General features: G+C 37.3%; 1 protein-coding gene across 1 annotated transcript; it reads right to left on the bottom strand.

Annotated features, from left to right (window-relative positions):
* Positions 1-10,797: 10,797 nt before the first annotated feature.
* On the bottom strand, positions 10,798-11,973 carry LOC127643504 (piggyBac transposable element-derived protein 3-like). Its single transcript, XM_052126305.1, has one exon. It carries the CDS (start codon positions 11,971-11,973, stop codon positions 10,798-10,800), a length of 1,176 nt encoding a protein of 391 aa, XP_051982265.1.
* Between the last annotated feature and the right edge of the window lie 2,279 nt (positions 11,974-14,252).

Raw genomic sequence — 14,252 nt, 5'->3', positions numbered from 1 at the left:
TAAGAAGCATATCAAGGTTCTGGCGTGGCCTAGCCAGTCTCCAGACCTAAACCCAATAGAGAATCTTTGGAGGGAGCTCAAACTCCGTGTTTCTCAGCGACAGCCCAGAAACCTGACTGATCTAGAGAAGATCTGTGTGGAGGAGTGGGCCAAAATCCCTCCTGCAGTGTGTGCAAACCTGGTGAAAAACTACAGGAAACGTTTGACCTCTGTAATTGCAAACAAAGGCTACTGTACCAAATATTAACATTGATTTTCTCAGGTGTTCAAATACTTATTTGCAGCTGTATCATACAAATAAATAGTTAAAAAATCATACATTGTGATTTCTGGATTTTTTTTTTAGATTATGTCTCTCACAGTGGACATGCACCTACGATGACAGTTTCAGACCCTCCATGATTTCTAAGTGGGAGAACTTGCAAAATAGCAGGGTGTTCAAATACTTATTTTCCTCACTGTATATATATATTTCATATACTCCTACTTATTGTATTGTATATTGTGTGTATTGTTTACTGTACATTGTATATAATTATTGTGTTGTGTAAGTATGTGTACATTTGACTTGTAAATTGTTTTGTGTAAGTATGTTGTTTACTGTAGCTAATTGGTATATGTCTCGTCACTGTCATGACTGCTATGTTGCTCGGAACTGCACACAAGAATTTCACCTACTGTTGCACTTGTGTACATGGTAGTGTGACAATAAAGTGATTTGATTTGATTTGATAAACCGGTGTCTATTCAGGGCATCACCTCTTGACTGTCGACTGTGAGTGACGTCACTTCCCAAGACAAACACGCCCCATAGCATAATCCCACCCTTGACCCTGTTTGACAGGTTTCTGTGTAAGGCATCGGAAATGGAAATACTAAGGGAATTAGTATTCCATTTGAGTATTAGAAAATCAGTTATTTTGAATTCTTATAATAAAAGTGGCTTAAATTTCATTGATTTTGATTCTCTTAACAATACCTTAAAAATTAATTGGCTTAAACGTTTCCTTCACAATCAATCTTCTATTTGGAGTATAATCCCAAGATATTTTTTTTCTCAATTAGGAGGTATACATTTTCTTTTAATGTGCAATTATAAACTTCCTGTCAAATCATGCATGGCACGGAAGGTTCCTCTGCTTAAACCAGCACATGTCAAGGCCCGTCTTAAGTTTGCCAATGACCATTTGGATGATTCAGAGGAGTCATGGGAGAAAGTCATGTGGTCAGATGAGACCAAAATAGAACTTTTTGGTCATAATTCCACTAACCGTGTTTGGAGGAAGAAGAATGATGAGTACCATCCCAAGAACACCATCCCTACTATGAAGCATGGGGGTGGTAGCATCATGCTTTGGGGGTGTTTTTCTGCACATGGGACAGGGCGACTGCACTGTATTAAGGAGAGGATGACTGGGGCCATGTATTGCGAGATTTTGGGGAACAACCTCCTTCCCTCAGTTAGAGCATTGAAAATGGGTCGAGGCTGGGTCTTCCAACATGACAATGACCCGAAGCACACAGCCAGGATAACCAAGGAGTGGCTCTGTAAGAAGCATATCAAGGTTCTGGCGTGGCCTAGCCAGTCTCCAGACCTAAACCCAATAGAGAATCTTTGGAGGGAGCTCAAACTCCGTGTTTCTCAGCGACAGCCCAGAAACCTGACTGATCTAGAGAAGATCTGTGTGGAGGAGTGGGCCAAAATCCCTCCTGCAGTGTGTGCAAACCTGGTGAAAAACTACAGGAAACGTTTGACCTCTGTAATTGCAAACAAAGGCTACTGTACCAAATATTAACATTGATTTTCTCAGGTGTTCAAATACTTATTTGCAGCTGTATCATACAAATAAATAGTTAAAAAATCATACATTGTGATTTCTGGATTTTTTTTTTTTAGATTATGTCTCTCACAGTGGACATGCACCTACGATGACAGTTTCAGACCCCTCCATGATTTCTAAGTGGGAGAACTTGCAAAATAGCAGGGTGTTCAAATACTTATTTTCCTCACTGTATATATATATTTCATATACTCCTACTTATTGTATTGTATATTGTGTGTATTGTTTACTGTACATTGTATATAATTATTGTGTTGTGTAAGTATGTGTACATTTGACTTGTAAATTGTTTTGTGTAAGTATGTTGTTTACTGTAGCTAATTGGTATATGTCTCGTCACTGTCATGACTGCTATGTTGCTCGGAACTGCACACAAGAATTTCACCTACTGTTGCACTTGTGTACATGGTAGTGTGACAATAAAGTGATTTGATTTGATTTGATAAACCGGTGTCTATTCAGGGCATCACCTCTTGACTGTCGACTGTGAGTGACGTCACTTCCCAAGACAAACACGCCCCATAGCATAATCCCACCCTTGACCCTGTTTGACAGGTTTCTGTGTAAGGCATCGGAAATGGAAATACTAAGGGAATTAGTATTCCATTTGAGTATTAGAAAATCAGTTATTTTGAATTCTTATAATAAAAGTGGCTTAAATTTCATTGATTTTGATTCTCTTAACAATACCTTAAAAATTAATTGGCTTAAACGTTTCCTTCACAATCAATCTTCTATTTGGAGTATAATCCCAAGATATTTTTTTTCTCAATTAGGAGGTATACATTTTCTTTTAATGTGCAATTATAAACTTCCTGTCAAACTTTCCAATTATCATCAGCAGATGCTTATGGCTTGGAAACTTATTTACAAGCATAATTTCTCGCCACACAATTTTTTAATTTGGAACATGTAGTATCTTCAGAAATGTAGGATACCACAGAACAACTGTAATATTCTTCATAAGAGGAAATCTTTATTTCTTTAAAACTGGTTCAATAATGGGGTGATATTAGTAAACCAGCTATTTGATAGTGAAGGTAATTTATTTAATTATTCCGATTTTGTTTCAGGATACCAATTCCCAGTATCTAGTAAAGAATTTAATATAGTTTTCAAGGCCATCTCTTTGGAAATCTGTATGCTGTTTAGAAACAATAATAGTGCTACAGTGACTTCTGTTTCTCCCCCTAGCCCTGAATCTACTGTGGTTGGTTCTGTTTGTTTTTCAATACATAAATCCAATTATAAAATTAGGTCATTATTTTTGGACCCTGTTACTTCAATTCCTTCCTCCATTTCTTATTGGAATAACCTGTTTGATGATATTAAATGGTCATATGTTTGGTCACTTCCTCAGAAATTCTTTCTAACTAATAAAGTTAAAGAAATATCCTATAAAATTATTCATAGATTTTATCCAGTTAAATACTTTTTTAAAGAAATTTAGAAATGATATTGATACTTCCTGCTCTTTTTGTGAAGCCTCCTCTGAAACTGTTGATCATTTGTTTTGGGAATGTCTTTTTACTCGGTCTTTCTGGAACAATATTGATGCTCTGATTGTCCAAAAGGTTTTATGTAACTTTTCTTTATCATATAGACACATTCTTTTTGGATTTTATGTTAAAGACAAGAATCTAATTAATGCATGTTTTTGTATAAACCTTCTTTTATATATTGGAAAGTTTCATATCCATAAATGTAAATATATAAAAAGTAAACCCCACTTTAGCTTTTTCAAAGAAGAATTGAAGATGTATTTAAATACAATTTCAACTTCTGTTAACAAGAAAGCAATGAAAACATCCAGAATTAGTGCCATGTTTAATATTCTCTCTTAATGTTTTTTTCTTTTGTGCCCTCTTCTTTTTTTTTTTCTTTCTTCTCTTACTCTCTTTTCTTTTTAGACTATTGTTGAATATATTTAAATTTCTTTCACATTTCCTCTCTTAACTTTTCCTTTCTGAACCATAATTTCTCTTTTGTTTTGAAAGATTGTTTATATTTCTTGTATGTATCGTCTTGTTCTGTTTGTTAATATTGCAATAAAAAAAAAAAATAATAAAAAAACAGTATTCCATTTGAGTTTTGGCTGGCTACATACGCGACGCTGAGAAAGTGAAAAAGCAGACGTGGTAATTGAAATTGCTATTTAAATATGACAGGGCCAAAACTCGTAAGATATGGGAAACACAGTTGCAAACGGATTTTGCTTTTCCATTTGAAATTTGGCAGTCACTGTGCGTTCGCTTAAACGAAAATGCAAACCGTAATGCGCGATTTGCAATTGCGTTTGGATTATGTCACATTTTATGCGTCCACAAATTGAAAACGCAATTGCAAATACAATTTGCAATTCCTTTTGAATAATGTCCGGAATATCATTCCATAGCTTCGTGCCTAATTATGGTAAAACTTTAAATAAGGTTCCATTTCAACTTTAGTTAATTTGATCTTAACTATTTAAACATAGTAATACATTTTTAAAATCAAAAGATGTATTTATTAACATTCGTTAATGCACTATGAACTAACAATGAACAATTGTATTTTTATTAACTAACAATTAATAAATTATGTAAAAAAAAATATTTTTCATTGTTAGTAAATTATATCTATAATGCATTTACTAATGTTAACAAATAGAACCTTCTTGTAAATAACGTAATTGCACTGAATTGCACTTAAAGTCCCCACAACATCAAATTACACGACAGCCTTTAAAGGCAGTTAAGATTTACTGTTAAACTTAATGTTGGACTTAAACTCACTGGCCACTTTATTAGGTACCATGTACACCTACTTATTCATACGATTATCTAATCAGCCAATTATGTGGCAGTGGTGCAATGCAAAAAATCATGCAGATATGGGTCAGGAGCTTCAGTTACTGTTCACACCAACCATCAGAATGGGGAAAAAAAATTGATCTCAGTGATTTTGACCATGCATGATTGTTGGTGCCAGATGGGCTGGTATTTCTTTAACTGCTGATCTCTTGGGATTCTAGAGTTTGCTCAGAATGGTGCCAAAAACAAAAAACATCCAGTGAGTGTCAGTAACGCAGACACGTTGTTGATGAGCGAGGTCAATGGAGAATGGCCAGACTAGTTCGAGCTGACAAAGGCTACAGTAAATCAGCTAACCCCTCTCTACAATTGTAGTGAACGGAATAGCATCTCAGAATACACAACATATCGAACCTTGAGTTGGATGAGCTACAAAAGCAGAAGGGCAATTTATTAGGACAATAGTGTTCCTAATAAAGTTCTTAGTGAGTGTATTTCTCTGACCTTAATCCTGTGTCTCAATAAGAACAATACTTGACACTTAAGTATTAGATGATATAAAGATTTTTCTGGTTATGGTAGTTCAAAAGCATTTATCTCAGTTTAACAGCTTAACGACTTCAAACCCAGAAACTGCCACTTGTGTAGGAGTCCTTTGAGGATTATGGAAAATGTGTCACCCTTACATTTTCACTTCATTTCACAGAGAGACACAAGAGGCACAGTACAATCCTTCCGGCCTCCTTGAAAGTCTGGAGATGCAATAACAATTGTGCATGACTCAGAGGCAAATGCTGGCCACCCACACACAAATACTTCCATATTCCAACTCCCTGGTGCTCCCTGCCAGCCAAAAAAAAAATGAAGAAAAATAACTTACTCTTAAAGTTCAAAGCAGGTAAATTTAAATCAATCTGTCCATCTCTTCTCATTTTGTTTCCTCTATCTCATCATACGGCTGTGCCAGATTTAGAAATGAAAGTCATGGATATCCCAGAGGAAAACTTTTCCTTCCACAAAATCCTGGATTTACTCTTTCCAACCCAACATATAAAAAAGCAACATGTAATTTACCTGGTTAAACAGAATAATAGAAATGTAGTACAGATATGTTAAAATGACAGCACTGTTGCTTGACAACTTCTGATCGATCAGAAACACTGGTAATAATAAGGCAATTGAATCTTGATATTGACTTTTCTGCAGGTGTTGATATTTTTATTCATGACTGTATAATTCACTCAGACCTTGGAGACAAGTGTTCTTCATCCTAAAAACAATTAAATGCTATGCTATAAAGAGAGGATTGTTTGTGTGCCAATATGAAGAGATGCAAGTCTATCAAATACACTCTCGTGGAAGAATAAATACATTTAAGAAAGTGATTACCTGATATTATAATGATAATGCTATGCTAATTTAGATGTAATATAAATTTGAATTTTAAATAAATTCTCCTCTAAAACATTTATTTGTATTGAGGTTAGAGTCTTACAGTTGTAATACGTTTTATAATATTTTAACAGAAGCATAACCGTGTCATATATTTCCAACACATAAAGAAATATCACAAAATTTTTATTAAAAAATGTATTTTTTTTAAAGACATTTGAAACTCGTGGCAAATTCCAGACACAAAATTTTGAGTAATGGGGGTCGAATGGATCAGACATTTCTTGTACTAAACAGCTCGTTATAAGAGGCTATATATATGGAGAGCATTTAAATGAGGGCTGTGGGGGTGTGTGCCCATGTGATTCCACTTAATGACAGAGAAAAAAAAGCCTAGTGGGAAAAGAGTAATTACTGCTGAACCAAACACTCCTAATAATTATCTTACTGCATAAATCTCTACTTATTAATGGAAGAGATAATGGTTAAATTGCATTGCTAAAGAACAACAGTGTTGTCATACGACTTCTAGGAATTGTTAATAAACTTATTATTAACAGACATATTGTGGCAATTTACATATTCTGAGCAGGCTAATGGCCATTTTGCTTCTGAGACAAGAAAACATCAATAGCCAGCCAAATTATTCTTGTTGACTAAGTAAGAGCATTGCATTCCCCAAAGCAAGGAACAGTTATTAAACGTTTAAATATTTGCACCACTGCCAGCAACTTCAGCTTAAAAATCATTGTCATATCACACAAAAGCCGTTGCGAATAGCACTGCCAATGTTACGTCCATGGGCTATATTTTATATTCTCATACATTTTAGAATATCAAAACTGAGAACACATGGTATTAACACGATTAACAAGCTATTTTGTAATGATACACAACTGTGTTGCTCAGTGGTATTACTGGTAATTAGCAAGAGGGAGTAACCATAAAACTAAATAATGGTATGTCATTCACATGAAAGTGTTTCTCTACCATTGACCAATGGATAAACTTGTCTGTCTTGTTTGTGTCATCCCTGTTACCATTTACATCAACATTGCCTAGCAACAACGCCTGAAACACCTGTGAAATCATTACCTTTCATGAGGTATGGACAAATCATCCATGTTATGGTTTCAAATGGTCTCTAATCAAGATGCACTTATTGCTGTATTGCTTCACATACAGTGGCCCCAAAACGTATTTGCAAACTTAAGCCACACTATGTATGAATGTCTTTACTTAACTATATGTAGCATTAGTAGGACATGTTTATATTTAAAGGGAAAGGTCACCCACAAATGACAATTATCTCATCATTGACTTATTTCAAGCCATCCCTGATGTGTATGACTTTCTTTCTTCTGCTGAACACAAACAAAGATTTTTAGAAAAATCTCTTGGCTCTGTAAGTCCATACAATGCAAGTGAATGGTGACAAGACATTTCAAGCTCCAAAAAAGTAATCCATCAGGCCCCAGTGCTAAAAAACATAAAAGTAATCCATCAGTGCTCTTTAGAAGCTATATGATTGGTGTTGGTGAGAAACATCAATATTTAAGCATTTTTTACTATATGTCTCATTCTGAAAGTGGAGATTTATAGTAAAAAAAAAAAAAAGGACTTGAATTGCTTCAGAAGACATATCGTAAACCACTGGAATCTTATGGATTACTTTTATGCTTCCTTTATGTGGTTTTTGGAGTCTGGCCCCATTCACTTGTATTGTGAAGACAATATATTTGTTTGTGTTCAGCAGAAAAAAGAAGGCCATACACATCTGTGATGGCATGAAATTGAGTAAATTATGAGAGAATTTTCATTTTTGGGTGAACTATCCTTTTAATGTGATGAACTATATCTGGTTACACACAAAGCAATATGTAACACTGGCAGATTATGCACCAAACTACAGCAGTTTGTTTATAGCATTAATCTTGTGAACTCGTTGCAACAAAATTCTGTGGATAAAGAAGCTAAAATTCATAGCAGAGGTGGTTGTCAGATCCAACAATTTTAACTCTGACTGTCTAGCATGTCACATGTGGTTACTCAACACACCAAAAAGGCAGGCATATCAGTACAAAAACTATTCCACTGGGACACTTCCATCCAGCTAACATATAAAATTGTGGTGAATTTTGCAGTCTGACTATGCTGTTTACGTTTAACCCTGGAGAACCCAAGAACCCTTTTCTTCTTTGGAAAATTATGAACTATGCATTAAATTACTGCTATAAGTTCACTGAACACCAAAATATCCACTTTTTTAATTTTAACCCTTTATTCCCTAATTTAGGATTAGGGCCAAATTTGACCCATTGGGCTTTAGGCGTATCATTTCAAAGAATCACAATAACAAACACTGTCAATGCAAACTATTTTAAATTTAGGAAAATAATCAGTCAACCACACAGCTACATTTAACAATGTTTTTTTGTTTTTTTTAACTTTATTTGTTGCATGTTAGAACTGGATTTCAAATGTACAAACACTTTGGCCAATGGAAACAAGAACACAAGGCCAATATCACTACCTGAAAAGAACTAACACCATTGGTCTTTGCTTATCCAAAAATCTGTTCTGCTAGAGAGAGGAACTCACACTAGACATTGTGGTAGTCTTTGAAACAATTTCTTATTTTGTTGATGCAGAGAGGAACTGCACATTTTTCACAGTGCATTTCAGTTTTGAGGTCCTTGCACACAGCACATCGACTGCGATTTTCCTCCTTGACAGGTCAATGGGCGATTTGGTCGAAACGAACATCTGCACTCTTATACAAGTGAAACTCGAAAAATTTGAATATCGTGCAAAAGTTCATTAATTTCAGTAATTCAACTTAAAAGGTGAAACTAATATATTATATAGACTCATTACAAGCAAAGTAAGATATTTCAAGCCTTTATTTGATATAATTTTGATGATTATGGCTTACAGCTTATGAAAACCCCAAATTCAGAATCTCAGAAAATTAGAATATTGTGAAAAGGTTCAGTATTGTAGGCTCAAAGTGTCACACTCTAATCAGCTAAACACCTGCAAAGGGTTCCTGAGCCTTTAAATGGTCTCTCAGTCTGGTTCGGTTGAATTCACAATCATGGGGAAGACTGCTGACCTGACAGCTGTGCAGAAAACCATCATTGACACCCTCCACAAGGAGGGAAAGCCTCAAAAGGTAATTGCAAAAGAAGTTGGATGTTCTCAAAGTGCTGTATCAAAGCACATTAATAGAAAGTTAAGTGGAAGGGAAAAGTGTGGAAGAAAAAGGTGCACAAGCAGCAGGGATGACCGTAGCCTGGAGAGGATTGTCAGGAAAAGGCCATTCAAATGTGTGGGGGAGCTTCAAAAGGAGTGGACTGAGGCTGGAGTTACTGCATCAAGAGCCACCACACACAGACGGGTCCTGGACATGGGCTTCAAATGTCAAACGTCTTACCTGGACTAAAGAAAAAAAGAACTGGTCTGTTGCTCAGTGGTCCAAAGTCCTCTTTTCTGATGAGAGCAAATTTTGCATCTCATTTGGAAACCAAGGTCCCACAGTCTGGAGGAAGAATGGAGAAGCACACAATCCAAGATGCTTGAAGTCCAGTGTGAAGTTTCCACAGTCTGTGTTGGTTTGGGGAGCCATGTCATCGGCTGGTGTTGGTCCACTGTGCTTTATTAAGTCCAGAGTCAACGCAGCTGTCTACCGGGACATTTTAGAGCACTTCATGCTTCCTTCAGCAGACAAGCTTTATGGAGATGCTGACTTCATTTTCCAGCAGGACTTGGCACCTGCCCACACTGCCAAAAGTACCAAAACCTGGTTCAATGACCATGGTATTACTGTGCTTGATTGGCCAGCAAACTCGCTTGACCTGAACCCCATAGAGAATCTATGGGGCATTGCCAAGAGAAAGATGAGAGACATGAGACCAAACAATGCAGAAGAGCTGAAGGCCGCTATTGAAGCATCTTGGTCTTCCATAACACCTCAGCAGTGCCACAGGCTGATAGCATCCATGCCACGCCGCATTGAGGCAGTAATTAATGCAAAAGGGGCCCAAACCAAGTACTGAGTACATATGCATGATTATACTTTTCAGAGGGCCGACATTTCTGTATTTAAAATCCTTTTTTTATTGATTTCATGTAATATTCAAATTTTCTGAGATTCTGAATTTGGGGTTTTCATAAGCTGTAAGCCATAATCATCAAAATTATATCAAATAAAGGCTTGAAATATCTTACTTTGCTTGTAATGAGTCTATATAATATATTAGTTTCACCTTTTAAGTTGAATTACTGAAATTAATGAACTTTTGCACGATATTCTAATTTTTCGAGTTTCACCTGTAAACTCGAACAAATCTTGGTGGTGGCGGGGAGGAGCGGCCAGGAGTTGGTGGCCTACCCCGCCTTCTTGCTGTTCCAACTTCAACCAAGCCTTGAGCAACCAAACCCTGAAACTTGCGAAGTTTGAGTACTTTCGATCCAGTGATTCCCTGTGCCTCACAGTCATGCTGGTAAAGAAGCCATGCGTTGATCACCGCAACAGACAAGAAATGCCAGAAAAGTATCATATACCAGTGGCGGGTCCTGATGCGAAATTTACAGCGTGCAAGATGCGCATCCAGCATGTCTACTCCTCCCATGGAAGCGTTGTACTCCTTGATGATATTCGGCTGATCAATGTTGGTGTACTCTTTTTTGGACTTGTCCCAGCGCCGAGCTTTTGCAAAAGGCTCTGGTCCAGCATATGTTGACATCAAACTGACTGCTTTCGTGTCTTGCTATTTCAAACAAACAGTGTTGGTGTTGGACTCGATTCGATAATCATAGGATCCACAGCCTTTCTTGGACAGGTCTTCGTCCGTTATCAGGTTGCACTTCGACATACGGTTTTTTCGCACAGTTCCTGTGTAGTAGATTCCCTTTGCCAATAATTTCTCAATGAGGGGCATCGAAGTGAAGAAATTGTCAGCGAAAATCAGGAAATGTACTTTCTCTGCAAGCGATTCGCATAGCTTCACCACAATGTCGCCACCAACTCCCAACTGACTCTTCCCTTTTTGTTCATTGCCACCACCTTTTCCCTGATATATGTCAAAGTCGTGCAGGAGGCCAGTGACACAGCAGCGCGTCCACACTTTGAATCCCCACGGATGTGGCTTCCCTTTGATGTACTGCCTTATGCAACCACATTTCCCTTTGTACGGCACCATCATCTCATCGATGGACTGTTTTTGGCGAGGAGTTATAGTCAGACATTGTCTCCGAAAAGAATCCAAAAATGGTCTCAGTTTCCAAAGTCGATCCTTTTTTACTTCTTCACTGGCCATTTCGTTGTCTACAAAGTGGATGACAGAGAGTAGCAGGTTGAATCGGTTGCGACTCATTACGTCTGCCACAGGCCCATAACGAACTTCACTTTCCCAGTACTGACGTACTCCAGACATTTGAACTAATCCCATCCTAAAATACATTCCTAGAACTTGTTCTATCTCCTTTACACATTTCCCATGCTTTTGAACACTGTATTGATTGGTATGCTCAACAATATTTTCCAACATATCAAGGGAAACAAAGCGTCGAAAGTAAACCAGTGGCGTGTCTGTCGTGGCATCCTGGTACGACTCAACCTGTTCACCTTGAAAGTTCACATCAGGCAACTCAAAGCCTTTCTTTCGCCAACTGTACGTTTTTGCGGCACGATTTGGCTCCATCTGTGGGCTAGCAGTCTCGGCAAACGGCACATCTTCATCACTGGACGAGTCATTGGACGAGTCACTGTCTTGGGCAGAAGATTCACTACCATCACTTTCATGCGGTTGAAACAATTCATCAGAATCGCTATCGCTGTCCAATTCAGGGCCAAAGTCACTATCATCAGCTTCAAGTTGCTCCAATACTTGTATGACAGTGATCTTTCTCTGATGCTTTCCCTGTCCTGAAAAGGGAGCGGCCATACTCCCTGAAAATATATACTGCTTTATTAGTCTCTGGCCCTGTACTACTGAGGTAACTTAGTAAAATATATTATACAAATGATATTATTTCAAGGCTTTAGCCAAATACAGGACTGTCACCATTCTCCATCAAAGTCACTCAAAGAACCAAAGGGTCATTTTTGACCCGACATTTGTTTAACCCATACACCCAGAGGGTCATTTTTGGCCCATCGTTTTTTGAACTAGCTCAGAGTCGCTAATTTATCCAAAAATAATATAAATCATACTTCTAGGCATTCTGCAATCTAATACTAAATAGATTAACAAAAAATACACAATTTTACCAACCGCTGGTTTGCTGAGAAGACGATTTTGTTCGGATAGGTTTCCAGCTCAACAAAACAGCATGTGGTCAGCCATCTTGTTACTACCACTCTGGCACTTGTGAGTTCAATATTCATCCACTAGGTGTCTCTATGCAGGGGCCGGAAGTGGCACTGTGGGCTTTTGAAGTTAAATTTGACAATTTTTATTTTTTTGTTCATTTTGGGTAGCAGCAATTAACAGCGGCCAAATTTGACCCCGTGGGTTCTCCAGGGTTAAGTTTTGGTTAGGCATTTAATTATAACATCTTTGTACTAACAGTACTGACACTTTTTGTGTTGCATCTAATGAACCTCTGAGCTTGAGATGCAAATACCAGGTTAGGTTTATTGCAAGATAGATACTGGGGGTTAGACCTGTTAACCAGATATTTACTGAGAGTAGCCTATCACCCTTCTGCTCATGAATAATGCACTTAAATCCAGATTGCAATAGATTAACTATCCCCACAATTTGCATACTGCAAGTTATTTTAGCATCTGCTCAATGACAAGCCACCTTAACCTAGTCTCAGCCTCAAACATCCCACCCACGTACCATTTACAATACCATTTTTTGGGTCAGGATACAAAAGTTTTTGTCAATCCTCCAGCAAGCAAAGTCGTGCTTACAAGATACCTCGCACACACTCATGTTTCAATGAGTGTGTGCAAGGGATGACTACTACAGCACTCACTGGATTTGCCAAAGTTAGCTGGGTTTGTGGTCTTGAATCTTTGAAAGGTAATTTTGTTATTTATTTTTTGGAGGGCCTAGTAAGAAAATGGGACTTTCTCAATCACAAATGCAAATTCCACTTGTAGAGGTATGCCCATGAAATAATCTGTAGTTATTGCTTTTGGAAAAACACATAAGTATACACAAATTTTCAACTAATTAATGTGGTGTTGTCTGTTGAGACTGATAGACTATTATTGGAATGAGATTTCAGATTTACCAGCCTCTTCAAACATCATGAATGAAACTGAAATGTGGTCATTCAGTTCACATCTTCCTGGCAGGCAACTCGGTCTCATGACAAGTCGTAGTAATAGTAAATCTTAAGAAATTGTATGGAAATTGTATTTTCAGGGAGGGACAGTGGAGAGGGATTTAATTTTTTTTTTTGATGTGTATGTGCATTCTTGTTTTTTGAAAATATATATTTTTTATGTTTTTTATTTTTATGTTTTATTTAAGTGACCACTGTAGTGCGTGTTTGTGTCAGGTGGGGGATTGTTTTAGTGGGAGGTGTTGAATTTATATAACTGATTCCGTATTTTATGTTGTGTTAATTGTCTTGTAGATGGAATCAATAAAAAAATGTAATTAAAAAGTTGTCTTTAGACTATTTTGCAATAAGCAAAAAAGTTGACCGGACATTATGCTGACTCTGTGAGACTAACATTAACCAGCTTTCTGAATATGCCCCCGTCTATCATTGGTCAAACAAAGTGATAGTCCAACTCACGCATTGGTTGACTAACGTTGTTGGGGCGTTTCTAAGCTGGTCAATCAAAACAAACGGAGCAATCTTCCGATCACCACAGAAAGACAGTGCTTACAGTTTTCGAGAAAATTAACCTATCAATTGCTTACTTAAAGTTGTATCTGCATATTAAAGGTGCATTCTGTAACTTTTGTCTTTGTGTCATCTTGGACTTACACTGACACTTAGTGGCGGGGATGCAGCGTAATTTAAAATGAATAGTTTTCAGTTTCCGATGACATTGTAGAAATTTTGTTTTCACAGTCAGCTATGATTACTTTAATCAATGAGTGAAAGTGTCAAATAACAGGATGGTTACTGAGATTAAGTGAGTGGTATTCAGCTGGCCATGTGATTACAAGGAAAAAGCCACTTCGGCTGTCCCCCTCGCGGCTCCTCCTACCTACAGGTAGGAGACCGCCTCGGCTGACACCGGAGGTGATAT

The sequence above is a fragment of the Xyrauchen texanus genome, chromosome 5 (assembly GCF_025860055.1).
Source record: "Xyrauchen texanus isolate HMW12.3.18 chromosome 5, RBS_HiC_50CHRs, whole genome shotgun sequence".
Lineage (NCBI taxonomy): Eukaryota > Metazoa > Chordata > Actinopteri > Cypriniformes > Catostomidae > Xyrauchen > Xyrauchen texanus.
The sequence above is the reverse complement of the archived record's forward strand: the minus strand, read 5'-3'. Positions and strand labels throughout refer to the sequence as shown.

Bases quoted from the DNA above. Each gene is read 5' to 3' on its own strand.
- LOC127643504 (XM_052126305.1), bottom strand. From the start codon at position 11,973: ATGGCCGCTCCCTTTTCAGGACAGGGAAAGCATCAGAGAAAGATCACT.